General features: G+C 38.0%; 2 protein-coding genes across 3 annotated transcripts in view; both read left to right on the top strand.

Annotated features, from left to right (window-relative positions):
• Positions 1-597: 597 nt before the first annotated feature.
• dcaf11 (ddb1 and cul4 associated factor 11) lies at positions 598-16099 on the top strand. 2 transcript variants are annotated; one of them, XM_036558099.1, is made up of 16 exons: positions 598-803; positions 1550-1591; positions 1846-2044; positions 2531-2658; positions 2796-2914; positions 3823-3887; positions 4927-5027; positions 5852-5998; positions 7885-7939; positions 9912-9980; positions 11133-11190; positions 11829-12014; positions 12573-12726; positions 14541-14693; positions 14806-14912; positions 15307-16099. In XM_036558099.1, the coding sequence occupies exons 3-16, from the start codon at positions 1857-1859 to the stop codon at positions 15418-15420; spliced, it is 1644 nt and encodes a 547-aa protein (XP_036413992.1). In that variant the 5' UTR covers positions 598-803; positions 1550-1591; positions 1846-1856; the 3' UTR covers positions 15421-16099. The 2 variants fall into 2 exon arrangements, with proteins under 2 accessions (XP_036413992.1, XP_036413993.1); XM_036558100.1 differs by lacking the exon at positions 1550-1591.
• A 1608-nt stretch (positions 16100-17707) lies between these two features.
• The window catches only part of si:ch73-173p19.2 (V-type proton ATPase 116 kDa subunit a1), a 40066-nt gene continuing 39483 nt past the window's right edge, over positions 17708-18290 (top strand). Inside the window, 1 exon segment of the mRNA XM_036557922.1 lies at positions 17708-17773. Within this exon segment, the coding sequence (XP_036413815.1) occupies positions 17708-17773 (66 nt within the window).

Below are 18290 nucleotides of genomic sequence, written 5' to 3'. Positions count from 1 at the left end.
GACACAAACCCCTACCCCCAAACTACGAACTCCTCCTGTTAGTTAACATAGTTAGCTATCTATAACACCTAATGTTAGCTATATTAGCTGCTTCCTTTAGAGACTTTCATAACACCGACTCGGACAGAGACCACTGCTTACCATTGATTGGTGTCTGTGCTTACTCACCTGTTCGTTGCTGTTTTTGACGTTCTGGTCGGAAATTAGCATCTAGGTCGTGACAAACGTGCAGTCCACTGAGACTTCACAATTTAAAATATCCTTTAAAACATTTTACATACCCTTACAGTGCCCTATTATAAAAGTCGTCTTTTTCAGCAGGGGTAGATTGATTTTCCAGGGCTAGATAAAGAAAAATATATTTTGATTAAAAACTCATGTTGAAAACGAATTTTATTTAAAATATATCGTTCTTGGTTAGTTTAAAAACAACGAAAGCTTTATTCTGACTTCTTTACTGATGATCTGCGTAACGGCTGTGGCCTCTCCTTACACCACAGTTGTACGTATGGGAGACCCAAAACATATATACTATCTAGTGCTATCTTCACGGGCGGCCTCTGTGTCTGTGACCGACGCGCGCTCTCGCGATAGCGGGTCACGTGACCGGCGGGAGCGAGCATCGGTTCATAAACAACATGGCGAGTTTGGGACAGACAGATGTGCTTTTAAAAACAAATTAGACAAACAGTCAAGCAGAAAAACAGTTCAGCGGAGATTAATATCTGTGTATAAACTTTGTCATAGCGCTGTTGTTCTGTGATAAACGTCTGAGCGGAGAGCTGAGAGACTGCAGAGTTACGGTAGGCCCATTAGCATTCAGCTAACGCACAGCATAAACAAACATAAACGTCAACGATAAACGCTAATATTACGCGTTAATGAGGAACAGTAGTTATTAACATAAGTCATAAGCTTTATATTTAACAGTCAGCTATAACTCGTCGGTTGTCCTGTCGAATTTAATCTTGTATATAATGTTGTCAATAATGTCGGTTTTATTAAAGCTGTCAGTCTGTCATGACGTCCCATGTCTATTGAGTATATACAGCGTATTGTTTATGTTGGTATTGTAGCTATATTAGCAAACCAAACTGTCTACATATGGTTAGATAGGAATTCTGCACATTACATTCTATAATTCTGTAATAATTCTGTACTTTTGCTTCATAAATGAAAAACAACTGTGCTTTTGCCTTATAAATGCTAAATCAGTCTGTCCAGCTCCATCTGCATCACAGCTCTGCTTTGTGCCTTTGACAGTGGTGGTGATAGGAACCAGAAAGTTGTTACATGAAATGGTTATGAATATGTTATGGTTATGATGTTGGAGACATTGTTTTATGTTAGTTTTGATAAGGTTTTGGACTGAAACCTAATTTTAATATTTCTTAGTTCCAAAATAAAAATAATTCCCAAAGGAAACTTTTTTTTTCAGATTTACCACTATTCTACCTTTATCAGCATTACATATAAAACTCAGACGATGTGTACATTCACTGTTTTTTCTGAATAGTAAATACAATGGCTATATTTGTGTCCTTTATAGTAGTGGTTCCTGTCAACACCATTGTACAGAAGATCTGGGTTGGTAAGTGTCTTTACAGTTAACCATTTCATTGAATGACTCTAAAGCAGATAAGGACAGACTGAATTATATCAATGACTGAATTATGCACAAAACTTAAAAAAATAATGGAATACCCCTTTAACTAGTCACTAGGCTATATTGGCAGATGGAGAACAGGGGAACTTGTCTGTATTTTTAAGAAAGTGTCTTAAATAGCCATTGTATCATGCCTGATATTATTTATTATTGAAGATTATCTGCTAATTTTGTGACAGGTACTCAGTCTATGGGCTCTCAATCCAGTTCTGGGATGTCCGGTCGGGGTTCCAGCGGTAACCCAGACCAGTCAGAACCAGAATCCAACCAGAACTCCAACCAGAGGGGTCGCCGACAGTCCGACAGGCAGACAGAGAGAGTGACAGCGTCCGAGGAAGACGTAGACTTAGCACAAGTACTGGCGTACTTACTCAGAAGGTAAGCTAAAGCCTGTTATTATCAGTAGTAGGGGTATATAATTGCAACATAATATAATAAAATATACCAGAGATGACACAATTACTTAGTTAAACTCAATTATTTGATTTAAATAATCATAAACATTCACCTTCTTGATAAATTAATAATTACTTGGCCGTCTGCATGGCTTCCTAGTTTATCTTTTTCCAATTTGGGAAGTTTTCAAAGGTTCTGCATGCTTCTTGTTGTTCAGTGAAGTCAACATTTGTCATCAGATTATTTTTAATTATTTTTTCTACTCAATTAATTGTCCAAATGATTAGTAGATTACACGGCTACTGATATAATCAATAGCAGCAGTCTTAAATATAACAGTGCATATATAACATATGCATTGTTCAGCTTGCGGAAAAGCAGGTTAATGAAGTGTTAGAAGCAGGTATTTTGTGCTGTAATGTAGTTCTGTGCTCTATAAGGTGTGCTCTATGTTTACCTCTGCTGTAGGGGCCAGGTGAGACTGGTCCATGGCAGCGGAGCGACGGGGCTGCAGCTGGTCCAGTCTGTCTCAGACTCGGATGAGGACAGTGATGGAGCCTGGGAGGGACGGCTGGGACACCGCTATGATCCTCCAGGTAAATATACAAATAGATTCCATTCATTTGTTGGTATGGTAATTGTGTTGTTAGAATACTGTAATTATACAGACTTTTTTTCTCTGTTTGGGTGGGTTTCTTTGCTGTTATTGATCCAACAATTCTTTGTGTTTTAGTGGACTCCCACCCAGACACACAGGAAGTGGACCGCAGTGAAATTCGGACGCAGATCCTTCTGGCCACAGCCTCTTCAAACTTGAAGGGCAGACATAGCTTCACTCATATGCTGGCTCAGGTGTTGAAACAAAACATCACCCACCACTTATGTGCTCATATCTGCTCAGTAGAACACTCACACTATCTCAGGTTACCTTTCAGCCAATCTTTTAGAGCTCAGAACAGATCTTCAGAGGTTATGCACTGCGTACATAATTCCTGTTCCACCTGTTTTCCAAGCATCCCTGATCTTGAAACAAATGTAGATGACATGTTGTAGAAGGTGGAAACATTAGTGGATATTGCTTAGTTAGGGACAAGGTGGAGCATGAATACAGCACTTCTACATAAAATCTAGATGCATGATTTAAATAAAGTAGTAGTATGGATAGTGTAGTATAAATGTCTTGAAATTAATGGTCAGAAATGTTGCAGGAATATAATGTTCTCATTTGCCACAACTTGAGCTGAAAAATTTTCATGAATATAGAGATGATGAACATCTATCCTTACTAAAATCTGATTTTTGACGTGCAATTTGAGCAGGACAGATTTTTTGCAGTCTGAACAGCAAAAAGCTACTTGAAATCTGCATTTTCTAATCAAATTCAAGCCATATTTGTAGGTGATTCTGACTCAAATCTGATTTCTGGATATGTGACTCAGTTTGACCAATCAGATCAGATTTCATGTAGGTTTTCTTTTTTTCCTGTCAATCGGAGCATGGCGGTTTATGAACTCAGAATGTGCAATGAGAAAGTTGACCATGCAAATTCACATATTATTATGTTGTAGTTTACAGTGACTACTTCACTAAATGATTTGAACTTAAAGCTTGTCTCTGAATATCAATATAGAAAATATTATTGTTTCCATAACTAACATAACTAAATTAGAAACATTAAATGTTCTTCTTAAAAACGTCCTTTGGATCGAAGCGTAGCTGTTGTGTTCTGCAGAATGACTATATGTGTATATGCGTTACAGAGGGAGCAAGGTCGGTGTCGTGGATCCAGTTTCTCTCATGGAGAGTGCAGCCGTATTCGCTCACAGTGAGTTTGTTTACATGCACACACTGCTGTAGACTCCTCAGCATTTTCATTCCTTTTATTTTTATTGATTAATTTGACAGGGACAGTACAGATATACATTAAGTCAAGATGCAACAGAAATGTATATAGTTTGGGCATAACAATACACATTTTCATGTTTGATATGATTTTCGATTCTGTGGTCAAGATTAAACTCAATTTTTTAGGTGTTAAAAGTGTTATTGACTCTTCAGAGCTCTAATTCTATTTTAGACATGGGCACAGTGTTTAGTGTCTTTATGTTGCCAGCTGTTCAACACTAGGATCAATATACATTCATAAGATGATTAGCTTTCATTTACTGCAATCAGAGTATCATACTGTTTTTGCTGGCTGCAAAAAAGCATGTCCCAATGATTAATGCTAGTGACTGAATTTTTAAACTAACCAATTTTCTGAAAAAAAATCACAAATCTGGCAAACCTGCACAAGAAAAGAACCAGTGAATGAAACAAATGCATATTGGAAAACAGCAGTTTTTCTGGTTGTCATAGCAGCCCTGCATGCAACCGTTTTCAAGCTGTTAAATGCAGGTTCACTATAGCTTTTCTCAACCTTTGCACTGCCAGACATCTGAGCATGGATGTGTCCATAGCACAAGCCCCACCCTTCACCACACACGTTTCTCTGATAGGCTGCACCAGATGTCTAATTTTAATCATTGACAGTGGTTTCAGTAAATGAGATGCTCTGTAGAGAGTTTGGGTTGATTGAGACATATAGCTTTACGTTTATGTTCAGTGTTTTGTTCATAATCATTTATATTGTTTATTCGTAATGCATTGAAATCAGTACAGTCTTAAAAAAAAAAAGCTAATTTGCTGAAATAAGACTGCATGTACAGTAAAGGTTTGGTTGTAATCCATGTTTCAGATTGTTTCTGAGGTCCAGCATTAGCCTCATTTTGAACTGAAGATACATTATAGAAGATTTTCTGTTAAAGATTCATGTTTCTTTGTTGTGCCTTGTTTCTTATTTAAACACTTAATGTGTTCTTCAGTTTTCTGCCCAACTTTGTGGCCCATAAGGACACTTATCAGCAGAAAGCTTTCTGTGGAGTCTACAGTGATGATGGAAACTTGTTCCTTTCTGCATGTCAAGGTAAAGATGAAGCTCTACACTGTAATACTGCAGGGCTGCATGATATAGACAAATCAGTAATGTGACATGGTTAAATACTGCCCTGCATGATTTTAACCAACATAATTTCCTGTTGTTGGTTTAAAAGCAGCACATCCACAGAATCTCATCTGGAGCTGTGATTGGTCAGGATGATCTCAGCACACAGTAAACAAGCACTGTGATTGATTAGAGGCGTATTTGTGTATTGCGGCTTTCTGCAATATCAGTATTGACAGTATTAAAATAACATTTAACAAATGATATATAGTGCAGCACTGTAAGAATGTTTATTTTGTTTAACACACTGTATCCAAGCTGTGCATTTCTGTATATTAATTATTGTCACTGTCATAAGAAAGCCTTATATAAGAAAACCACACGTTTATCTCTGAAATGTTAAATGAGAATTCTAGCACTACAAAGAAATATAACACTTTATTTCTGTAGAGTTACAAATGCAGTAAAATGAATAGTGCAGTAACCCAGTGTTACCTAACATTCTGCTCAGATGTAAACATCCAAACAACGATGGCGACGTGATTTCAGTTTCCTTGTGCATCCCTGGTGACTTTATAGGAGAAGGAGAAAAAGTTCATTACTTTAATGTACTTCAGTATTTTCCAGTTAATTCTGGATCATTCCTATTGGTCAATTATTAATGTAAAGGGCAGCTGAAGTTTACAAACAGAGTGAAAAATTAAAACAGGAAAAAAAGAGACAATATGTAAAAGTGTTTATTAATGTTTCTCCATCCTGTTTTCCACTAAAGTGGTTTGTGTACTGATGAGCTTGTTTGTGTTTAGATCAGAATATCAGGCTGTACGACACCAGCAGAGGCGGGTTTATGCTGAAGCGGACAGTAAAGGCGAGGGACGTGGGCTGGAGTGTGCTGGACGTGTGCTTTACTCCAGACTCACGATCTATCCTCTACTCCAGCTGGTCTGACTACAGTAAGACACTCACATACATACATAGTCAGGTCAGCTGAGCTCAGCTGTTGCCCCAACACCACCTGATACACAGACTGAACCTGTAGCACAGACAATTCTAGCTCCTTTTAAATGCACACTAAACAATATTTGAATAGAATTTAATTAGGTATACATTAGGCTTAAGCTGATTGACAATTGTATTCAATCTACCAGTGATGGCTGTCGAGTTTTACGGTTTAAATGTAAGAAAACTGTGGTTTTAAGGTTCCTAAAACTAGACTAAATCATTCTGGTCTCAAAATCTGTGTTTTACTTTGTAATCCATGTTCTATACCAGATTTAGCAGCAACAGAACAGGTCAATAAAATATTACTCTATAGCGGTGTGCCAGTTTGAGCTAAATCAGATCAAACCTGTGCTGAAAAACATGAGCTCAAATGATTTTGAAGTTTAGGTCGCATCAGAATTATTAGACACAAACCCTATTTAGAACAGAAATAGGCTAAATAGAAATTTAGAGGGTAATTCTACTGATTTTTTAAAATTTCTGCATAATTAAGGGGTTAAAGTCATATAGAGTCTGGTATGAAATGCTTCGTTTTAGAGAAACTGAGTCAGAATTGTGCACAGTTGTGACAGAAACCAGACATCCACCTCTGAAAGCTTCTTTACAGAAAGTTATTACATGAAATGGTAATGAATACACTGCCTGATATCTGAGACATTGTTTTACAATATTTGTTTTTTTTATACTTATGTTTTTAAAAAGGGTTACATGCAGGCATTGTGAGGCAAAATAGTCCCCAAAGACAACTTATTCTTTCTGATCTACCACTATTTTACATCAACATTACATATAAAAACTCAGACAGTCTACTCAGACAAACAATGCTGACTTGGTACACTTCTAACTATTTAGTAATGCCAGATTTTTTTAAAAATTGGAGGAATTCCTTTTTAATGCATTCTAGCCTAGAAACAACAGGCTGTAGTACCAGTAATCAATAAGATAAATTAATCATCTGGGGTCTACGATGTGTCAAATTTGATGTTTCTATGTATGTTTTTTTTATCTTTGTGATAAAGCAGCACAGGAACATCATTCAAACATTTCCTGAATCTGTAGAGTCTGTCCTTTCCGTTCCATCTTATCACAATCACAGATGTACGTGACTCACATCCAGAGTTATGAGGCTCTGAGAAGGGGTTGAGATACACATCATCTGCCTCTTACCGTGTGTAATCGGTGGATTTGTGTGTCCATCTACAATCTGTGTGGAACTGACCAATGGGCACTCAGGCAATCACTAAGGACCCATCACACTGGAAACCCTTGTCTAGGGGAGAGCGGGGCACAATTTTTTGGTTTTTTGTTTGTTAAATAAGTTGAAAAGTATTTGAGGAATATTTTTATACAAGCAACTTGCACGTCTCTGTTACAAATGAAAACATAAAAATTGTTTGCAGCTCCTACTGTTTCTAAACATTACAGCCATGGAGCTCTCAGATTTTTTACTTGGGGTCCTTAATTCTAACTGGGTTTAGGTGGTAAACTAACCCGTTTTATGGAGGCTGTACTTTAGCCTGGCTGGCTCTCACTGTGAATTGTTTATCTGTTTCTAGATGGTGCTATATTACAGCCACCAGGAGGGAGATTACAATAATATAGGCGTGAATTCCATGAACTAAATGAAAACACTTTAAATGAAAACAGTTACTTTTGTTGCTTCAGAGTGAATCTCGAGAAAAATCAGTCTCACTGCTGTTAAAATGACAGATGACCCTGCGTTGGTTTGTGCCCTGCTCAACCTTAATCACTAATAATCACTGTTACCACCTCAGGGAAATTTATTTGGAGATTTAGATATGACTTCTTTTTTCCACTTTGTATTTTCTCCTTTCAGTCCATGTCTGCAGCATAGATGGTGAAAGTGAAACGCACACCGCTCTGGACCTCAAGTTAGTGTTTCCCTCATAGTACATTATAGCATTAAAACGCAGGTAATCACCTTCACAGGTCCTTTACTGTGGATGAGTGACAGTAGAGCACATCACCATTAAAACACATCCTTCATTACATTCATCACCTGACTGAGCTAGCCAATCAGAACACACGCTGGCAAAGTGCTTCTGCTGTTACTGCACAGGCTGGAAAAAAGTTCAAGTCATTAGTACAGGTTTAGTGTAGTTATATTTTCAGTGCTTTGCTGAAATACAATTTACCAGGAATCTTCTAGACAGTTTTATATGTAAAGGTTTAAGTTTTGCCAGTGTTTTTCTGGTCACCACTGTTTCTCAGCATGTTCCTGTAAACATCTTTAACGATTTAACTGAATTTGTACTTGAAATTACATTTGTTTTTGTGTCTTGTTGGTTTTAAGCTGTTATCAAAGGTAAACCAGTCTGCACTTCATGTAAAAATGTTAGTTCAGCTGAAGTATTCAGCTTGCTTGACATGATCAGACTTGTTCTCATAACTCAGTGTTTACAGAAACTCTGAGATTACAGCTCTGTGGAAAAACACCATTTAAAAGCATCACTGCAAAGCTTCAAAAAACTAAATATCATGATGCGTATTGTGTGTTGTCATAATGTCTCAGGTCACTGGTTTGAGACTAGTTAATGGGCAAAACACTTGAGGTGGTTTATTATGGTAAGTATGTTCACAGCTGTGATTTGGTTAAAGTTGATTATCTTAGCTCTGATTTTATTCATCATAAAATACTATAACCAATGTTCTTCTGCTTTAATACAACAGTTTTAAACAAGTGAATCAAAGAAACCCTGAATATTGTTTCAAAAGTATGTTTTTAATTTTGTTCCAGCAGCTTAGCGAAAAGCTACCATTATTGTTACTTAGAAACCAGGGGTGAGTGGAATGATACAGTGATAGTGAAAAAAAACCTGCTGTTGTGGGACACAACCTGAGTATTTCTAGCAAAGAAAACTGCCATGCAATAATGTCTTCCATGTTGTTCAGACACTAGAGGGTGCTCCTGAGTGAGTCCAAAATAAATGGGTTTCTAAGGAGCTTTCTTGATCATTCTTACACAGGAAAAATGCACTTGTTTATTTAACGCAAAACATCAGATATTTTTACACTGCTGAACTGCAGTAATGAGACTTTATAACAGCATCTTTTGTACCTTTATGACATTACTGAGTGCAAGCTGCTTTAATCAGTCAATGAACAATCAGCACTGAACAGCATTATTTCCAACCAAATAATGCTTACTAGCAGTAATGCTAACCAGTAAGTACTCGGTAGCAGTAATGCTAACCAGCGTTTCACTGTTCATTTTTAGCCATTTGGCTCCATTCACACTGATTCATTAAGGAGTTCTACAGTCATGTTTTTGGTGTAACAGGTCACACAGGAAGTAGCTCCCCTTAAACTAGCTCTGATTGAGCAACACAGGTAAAGCACCTTCCAGCCTTTCCGATTGAGCTAATTGCAGTACATAGTTTTCTGGCTATGCAGTAAAACAAAACATATGAGCCCACACCAGAAAAAGTCTTTAAAGGAAAAAGAAGATGCATAATTTTCATTTTGTTTATTCTACAAACTGGAAGAATATAATTTTAAGAAAGTTAGCAGTGAACTTTGCCAGCGTGTCCAGCCCATAATAACCGTTATATGTTCTAAACATCACCACCCAGGCTATAGATGGAGCCAGGGTTCATCTGCATCATTTTAGAAGCTGGACTACATGTTTAATGTTCAGGACTGGATGGTGATGTGATGATGATGGTGTTGATCATGTGAAAAAGATCATTTCTAGAACTCTGAAACCAAAAAAAAATAAATAAATATCCAGTGACAAAACACTGTGTGAATGTCATATTTGTTAGCTGTATGTATATTTTTTAGCAGTTTTATCTTGCTGGTCTTTCTCTTTTAGTCTTTATTATCCTTATTTTTCCCTCTCAGTCCAGAGGAACGGAGGTTCTGTGTGTTCTCTCTGGCAGCATCCACAGATGGGAGAGAAATTCTAGGCGGGTCAGTAACCTTCACCTTTTCTAATAATAATAATAATGCTCTGTGTAATGTGTGAGACAGATGAGGGTTTTTTCAGATGAGGGCAGTAAGGTACGTTTTGCTATCACTTCCACTGAGGAGTGACCTGTACCATACCTGAGAACCTGTTAGGAGTGGATATTTATTGTTATTGTGTTAATGGACTCTTTTCACATTTCCGTATTCAACTCAGCAGAAGTCATCATAATAGAAAACATTACAGCAGCTGCAGTGTTTCTGAATGAGAATATAGAGGGAGTCTGATGTAGAGGAGTCATTTATTTTAATGTTCTTATTAAGGAATTGACTTAATTTTTACACAAAAGATTTTGTTCACTTGGTGGAGCAGTTTTATTTTTTATGTGCAAGCTTTAGAAGGGCTACAAGCTTTTCTTTGAGAATTACCTGCTTGACCACAAAGGTAAATAAAGGATCTCATGACAAGTTACCCAGTGAGGTTAGCTAAAGTTAGCTGCTAATGTTTACAAGAATATAGTCGGTGTTGTGCAGGTTGGAAGTTAACACAGTCAGTTATAGCTCATCGACTGTTGGTCATTTTATGATTTAACTTTACATTTTTACACTTTGCCCTGTTTAATGTTAATGCTGTATTCCATACGTTTTGTGGTGGTACGAAAATTCACTGGCACTAGAATGTAACTGCTGCACTGTTTAAGGTGAGACTGAAAATTCAAAAAGAAGCTGGCTAATAAGAAGCCAACTTCAGCCTCATACTAATGTAGAAATTCACTGTGAAAAAGCGTCAGAACATGCCGATCAACACAGAACCCTGTTGCCAGTCCACACAGTTGGAAAAGTAAATAAACATCACCAAAATAAGGTAAAGTAAATGAGTCCTATTTGTTCTCATTTGTAAATGCTGCCGCTGCTGTAATGTTTTTTCTGTTATGACAACTTTGGCTGCGTCAAATATGGAAAAATTCGAAAAAAAATTGGAAGGTTGCAAATAGGTCACCAACTTCGGTTTCATACCAACGTTAGCATTCACTGTGGAAAAGCATCAAAACATACTGATCATGACAGTCAGCGAATACAACCCCTGACTGGTGGAAAAACACCTATAGATTGCATTTATTGATTGATATTTTGTGTACTGTGTGTGTTTGTCTATAGAGCGAACGACGGCTGCCTTTATGTATTTGACCGTGAACAAAATAAAAGAACTTTGAAGGTGAGTCCACAAGACACCAGATCTTAAAGCCACAAAAATTAAATTCTCCAGTCCCTGCCTGCTTTTGTGTCTGAAGATGGATAAAATTCAGGTTTCAAGATAGCCACTACTGTTTTTAGCCCTGCTAATGTACTGTGTTTATAGATAACAGTGGGTCATACAGTGTAAGAAACCACGTAACAAAAAACTGTTAGAGATTTACATGAAGGCACAAAGCTGAAGTTGGCTTCTTATTCACTTGCTTCTTATTCAGATTTTCCGTTCCACCTTAAATGATGCAGCAGTTACATTCTGGCACCATTAAAGGTGGAATAGAATTGGAAGCTGTTGAATATAATGGCAACTTTACTAACACGTTTGAGGCAAGTGTGTTATGATGATGGCATGCAGTTAGCACCATGCTAATCATATAAATAGAAAAGAAGTTAATATAGCTTCCATTGCTTGTTAGTTACATTAGCCTCGTAGCTCCAGTGCTAAAACTAAAGAAGCAAATTTTAGGCACCAAACATATCTTGGCTGATGGACTACATTTGAGGTACGGGGATAACTGGGCTAATTCGATTTTTGGCTATACTGTTGTTTTAAAACATCACAGTATGGTATGTATGTGTGTGCATTATTCCTCTCTCTCTTAGATTGATGCTCATGAGGATGATGTAAACGCAGTGGCATTTGCGGACAGTTCGTCTCAGCTGCTATTTTCGGGTAGTGATGATGCTCTGTGTAAAGTGTGGGACAGACGTACGCTGAGAGAGGACAGACCACAACCTGTGGGTCATCTTGCCGGACATAGAGATGGAATCACATTCATACACAGCAAGGTAAACAAAACGGAACATTCAACACACAAAAACACACAATGAGTCAAAATATTCACATTTTTGAACAGTCATGAAAGTTTAAAATACAGAATAGTAAATTGGCTATTGATAAGCATCACTTTAGCTTCTCTCTGACTTTATATGTTCTCATATTTAAGAATCCTGAGCTGTCTAAACTCTGTCCTCCACTAGAGAGCAGTGTAGAACTACTTCTTATGTTTTGGTCAGAGGTTCTAATTTGTTTAGTCTAGTGAAGGAAACAGAAAGAAGCCATCAGGCTTCTAAAGGCTGCTGCACACCAGACCAGAAACTCCACACCACACAGCAGATAGTACAGAGCTCAGCTATAGCACAAGGAGTTTAGTATCAGATAACTAACTCTTCACAAACTCGTTGTTTTAGAGCTGAAGAACACGTATTTCACAATATCAAAAATATACTGTCATGTTGCGCACCCCTTTTCCACAGTGTGATATGGAACTGAGGAATCCTTATAATATGATAGATGTGGGACTTTACTCTGTGTTGTAATGTTATGTGTGTTTGTATGCTTTACAGGGTGATGCACGGTATCTGATAAGTAACTCTAAAGATCAGACGATTAAACTGTGGGATGTGAGGAAGTTTTCTCCTAAAGAAGGTCTCGCTGCCTCGCGGCTTGCTGTTACTCAGCAGAACTGGGACTACCGCTGGCAACAGGTTCCACAGAGAGGTGAGGGAGAGAGATTAAAATTGTCATATAGTTATATAAACCCCTAACAAATACATCACTGGGATAAAAGTAATATTAAAAAATGCTGAAATGCAGAGCTGTTTTGAGTCTCTGCTTACATATTACTATGGACAAATTTTCCAGTATGCAGCCAGAGCTATCTTTACAATATACTGCATCCCATAATGGAATGTCATCATTTCGGGAGGACATAACCACTGATGTAACTGCCTGGTTTGCTCTGAACAGTTTAATACCCGGGTTTCAGTCTTATTTGTATACATAATCAAGTGAAAGGAAATAATTTAACCTGCTGCTGCACTCAGTGCAACACTGAAGCTCCATCAGGTTTCTCTGCAGTGGGTTCTTGCAGTGGGTTCGATTACTTAATGTAGTTAATAAAGTTAACTTACTGCATAGATGACATGGCTAAAACAGTAACTTACTACTTTCCAGGCTAACACTGCTTAATATACAGTCAAACTAGCTCGCGTTACCAACTACGAATGTAATGAAAATTAAATGAATGGTCTTTTAGCAAACAGAAGAAAACACAGATGTCCCTGGAAACAACAAGGGGTTACCACAGTTATTTTTGGCGTTTGGGTAGAAAATAACACCCACAACTCTGTTATAGTATATTTCAGAGCTCAGCAGACCTCTAACCCAAAATATATCCACATGACCCGAAAAGCTTGACTATCAAGGTTTATTAGAAGTGATTGGATGGCTAAGGAAAATGGAGAGGGTCTTGAAAAGGGTCTGATTGGCTCAGTCCCTGATGTTGGCAGGCTAGTCATGCCCCTGCTTGTATACGTTGTACAGTATGTATACAGGATATTATACTGTATACTACTGATGAAGAGTAGCATGCACTACACAGTAAATGCTGGTGGAGTATACAGCACACAGTATGCTATTTCAAATACTGCAAGAGTATGTGAGCTGTGATGGGTAATTTATCCCATTAAGCAGCCAGGACCTGCTGTCCAAAAATGTTGTGCAGTTACGTTATCATACAGAGACCAAAAAATATTGCACGGTCTAAGTATCGCACAAAATCCAAAATATTACACAACTATTACTGAGTACTGTACAGTTCAGAGTACATGATGTTAAGGGTATTTGGTCACATTATTTGTGTGGATGTTCAGTAGCTTAAAGGCTAGTGGTGCCTGGTCCATGTAGATGGAAGTAATTCAAAGGCACTGTGTTCTGCGTGTGAGCAGTCCTCAGTAATTTTCCCCACTCTGTTTAGCTTAAGTGTCCGGACAATTCGGTGAGTTGTCAAATGCATAAAATATAATACTTTATGGTTTCTTACAGACATCTATTGCTGAATTCCAGAGCAAGTCCTCTATAATGATGCATAACAATCATTTAGCCCATCTTGCAGTCTCGAGTTTCTCCAGTAGGGGATGTTGCTAGGGCACAAGTTACGATGAAACCAACAGGAGAGATTGCAGTAACAACTTTCAAAATGAAAAGTCCAGTAGTTTTCAAAAAATGGTTTAGTACTTTCAATATTATTTTTTTTAAATGTGTGCTTTTAATTAAATTATTTAATGTTTTAAAAATAAGCTAAAAATAAAATAGATTGTAAGTCTAAGCTTTCTGTCAAATTGTGGAATTACAATAGAACAGACGTCCTGAGAATAAATAACATAAAAAACTAAAATAAAAAGTTCCTGAATCTACCATAAGCCCCAAAACATAGGATCAGAATAATGTGATATTTTCAATGTCCTGCATGTAACATTCATTTTTGTTTGCTGTTTACTATTTGTCCCTCTGTTTGTTTTCTGTGTCTGTAGCTTTGAAGAGACATAAGCTCACTGGAGACACATCGGTGATGACCTACAGAGGTCACGGAGTACTGCACACACTGATCCGCTGCCGTTTCTCTCCGGAGTTTAGTACTGGTCAGAGATTCATCTACACAGGCTGTTCAACTGGAAAAATCATCAGTAAGTGTTCAGCAGAGGAACTGCTGTAGAGATGGCTTCATTATTTACTTAATTTATCTTAATTCTCTCTCTCTCTTTCTGTCTTTGTCTCTCACTTACTCTCTCTCTGCAGTCTATGACGTCTTGACCGGCCGTGTGGTGTCCAGGCTAGTGGGTCATGATGCATGTGTAAGGGATGTCAGTTGGCACCCGTTTCAGGACAACATCATCAGCAGCTCTGTGAGTGACCACTGTTGCTCTAATCCAAGAACACTGTATATCTGTATCTGCTGAGGGTGGAACAATAAAACAACAGAAATCTTTCAACGTCTACTATAATTTTTTATATCCACTTTGAATGATTGTGTTTACTGTGAATTATTCAGTAACTACAATAAATTATTTAGCATCTACTAAGAATTATTCAGCATCGACTGTGAGTTATTCGTCATCTACTAATAATTATTCAGTATCTGCTATTAATTATTCAGCATTTACGATGAACTATTCAGCATTCAATGTGAATTATCCAGTATCCACTGTGATTTGTTCAGTATATTCTATGAGTTGTTCAGTATCCACTATGAATTATTCCTTATTTTATATAAATTATTTTTGTGTTTGTTATTTTTAGTGGGATGGTGCTGTGCGGCTGTGGGAACACAGACAGTCTCACCTACTGGACGAAGAGAGCGACAGGCCGAGAGAGTGGATAAGCAGCCTAGGAAGAGAGGAGAGGATAGAGTGATGATGGAGAGGAGAATAAATATGGCAGAGGAAATCGTGCAATTTCACTAAACTCATGACATGGCCGGCGGTGTGATTTTTGAGTGATACAATATTGATTTTTTTTTCTTGTTGGCCAAAAGTCACTCTGAGGGTAAAAGTACAGAGTAATTAAATGTCCAGTAAGAGTTCATTCAGAATCAAAGTTCAGAGTGAAGGGCGAAATTTTCTGTTCTTGATGTTGAAAGTTTTCACTGATAGTTTAAATGCAGCTTGACTGTTAAACGACAGTTAGACACAAAACAACTGCTTCACTTACTTCACATACAGTAATAATAAGACGTATAATAAATAATAATAAAAAATAATAATGCTTTCTGTCCATGTGACAAAGCACTGTTCAAATGATCACATATTGAGAATTGAGATAAAATGGTGATATTTACAGGTGCTCTACAGAATGCTACATAATGTAAGATATTTTACTGCTGTTCATGTTCATTATTAAAGAGGAAAATCTTATTTTGTGGTTTAGTGTGAAAAGATTTGTGTTTTTGTTGTGAGAGTGAGGGTGAGAGTGTGTGTTGTTGCACAGATTTTGTTTTTGTGGGTCTTCTGAGTGAATTTGTATGCTTATGTCATTCATCCTGTCAAACTAAATTGTTTTACAATGTTAATTAAAACCCTTTTCAGTTTCATAATTTATTATTTGGCCTTGAACTCCTTCCAAGAGAATCAGAGCTTGTTTTATTTCACAAACAATAAATGACCTCTTTACTAAATTGTGGCTGTTTTTTCCTGTAGTTGTCGTTGTGGGCCGTCAGTTCTGCCTGTTATAAAAAATACATGACTATGAACAGCCAGAGAAAGTCCTTAGTGGATTGGGGGGGGTGGAAGGGGAGGATGTCACTACCCGATCTGTGTTTTAATTTTACAGCACTTTAGACTGTAGAGCATAAATATTGCCAGGAGAATAGTATCACGAATAGTTTCACGAATGTAGAAGCCATGATTTCATGATCTATGCAGTGCACAATATAGGGTTTTTGTCCATATCTAAATATTTTCGTTCATAGAAAGAAACTCCTAATATTAAACATGGAAAGAGATCAAGGCTGCTTATATCGTTTCAGCCTTAAAAACAGCTAATTTACTAATATGATGTAAAAAGACAGGCATGTCGGGTAGTGGTACAGATCGGGCAGCATCATAAAACGTAATGTGGTATATGCATGTGTGACAGTGGTGCACATGCATAGGGCAAATGGGGCAGACTGTCCCAGAGAATTTGGGTCATTTGGAATCCACGCTTTATTTTTTAGACTCATCATGTCTTTGACTGCCAGATTCTCCTGCTGTGCCTTTCTCACGTGGTGGTAAGTGATTGTAGACACACCTAGGGGCAGTATTTTATCAGCAGATGCCCCTTTTGACTTCTCTGTTTAACTGCCATTCTGCAGTGATACAGCTTTCTGTATATTCGCCAATGTTATCATTAAGAGAGACAGGGAATTGAGGAAGAGTATCAGCATCTACATTTGCCTTACCAAGATGATATGTAGAAATTAAAATCAGTCAACTGTCCAACCCAGAGATGCTGAACTGCCTCGTCTTGCCGTGCTGAGAATGTAGGTGAGAGGGTTATTATCTGTACATACAGTGTAAGTGGTAGAGGTAGTCTCTACATTTGTCACAGATTGCCTATTTTAAGGCTAAGAAGCCCAGCTTGCCAAAGTGCAGATGGTAATTTTTCTCAGCAGTCATGAGGGTCCTAGATCCATAACCGATTACACAAAGTTTACCTTGCTGATGTTGATAAACAGCTGCCCTTCTTTAGACGTATTTGTATGCAAGACACAGGACAGATTAAAGTCTGGGAATAGGCGGGTTGGTCAGCTTTTCAACAAGCCTTGTCACAACAGCACTGTGCACTGAACAGCATTCCGCAAACCTTCCAGGTCACCTTCTATGCATCCTTGAATCGCTGCCGGTGCATTACTTAAACCAAATGGAATCTAGACCCACTGGAATAGGCTCCACAGGGTGCTAAAGGCAGTGCATGGCTATCTTTGTGTACACGTTACGTACTCACCCCTGGTGCTTGTTGCCTAAAACCTCAACTTGGGTCTCATCTGACCATAGAACACAGTCCCACTGAAAGTTCCAGTAACGTTTGGCAAACTGTAGGAGCTTGAGTTTGGTGGTCCTTGACAGCAGAGGCTTTCTTCTGGCAACCTCCCAAACAACTTGTTATACAGGTGGTGTCTGATTGTAGTTTTGATGATGTTTTGACCTAACTAATTTCTGCAATGTCCCCATCTGAGATCCTTGGAGATTCTTTGTCCACTCTGACTATCCTCTTCACAGTGCGTGGAGTCAGTATAGACATGGCTCCTCTTCCCAGCAGATTCTTAAAATTTGCAGTTGTTTTAAACTGTTTAATTATTGCCCTGACAGTGAAAATGGGCATTTTTAACTGTTTAGCTATTTTCTTGTAGCTGTTTCCTGATTTTGCAGCTCAACCTTTTGTCACACATCCTTGCTGTATTCTGTGATCTTTCTCATGGTGATGGATGACAGAGGGAATTTGGCCTGTGTTTCATCTCATATACACCATAACATTATGACCACCTCCTTGTTTCTACGCTCATTGTCCATTTTATCAGCTCCACTTACTATATAGGTGCACTTTGTAGTTCTACAATTACAGACTGTAGTCCATCTGTTTCTCTGCATACTTTGTTAGCCCCCTTTTACCCTGTTTTTCAATGGTCAGGACCCCCACAGGACCCTCACAGAGCAGTTACTATTTGGGTGGTGGATCATTCTCAGCACTGCAGTAACACTGATGTGGTGGTGGTGTGTTAGTGTGTGTTGTGCTGGTCTGAGTGG

This window comes from Colossoma macropomum, unplaced genomic scaffold (genome assembly GCF_904425465.1).
Source record: "Colossoma macropomum unplaced genomic scaffold, Colossoma_macropomum, whole genome shotgun sequence".
NCBI classification, from domain to species: Eukaryota; Metazoa; Chordata; class Actinopteri; order Characiformes; family Serrasalmidae; genus Colossoma; species Colossoma macropomum.
Note: the sequence above shows the minus strand (reverse complement) of the source record. Positions and strands in the feature narration are given on the sequence as shown.

What these genes read in the sequence shown, in the direction of transcription:
- dcaf11 (XM_036558100.1), top strand. Translation starts at nt 1,857, where the DNA reads ATGGGCTCTCAATCCAGTTCTGGGATGTCCGGTCGGGGTTCCAGCGGT. An exon ending in ACACCGCTATGATCCTCCAG is followed by an intron (nt 2,659 to 2,795) that starts GTAAATATACAA and finishes TTTGTGTTTTAG; the next exon opens with TGGACTCCCACCCAGACACA. An exon ending in CACACCGCTCTGGACCTCAA is followed by an intron (nt 7,940 to 9,911) that starts GTTAGTGTTTCC and finishes TTTCCCTCTCAG; the next exon opens with TCCAGAGGAACGGAGGTTCT.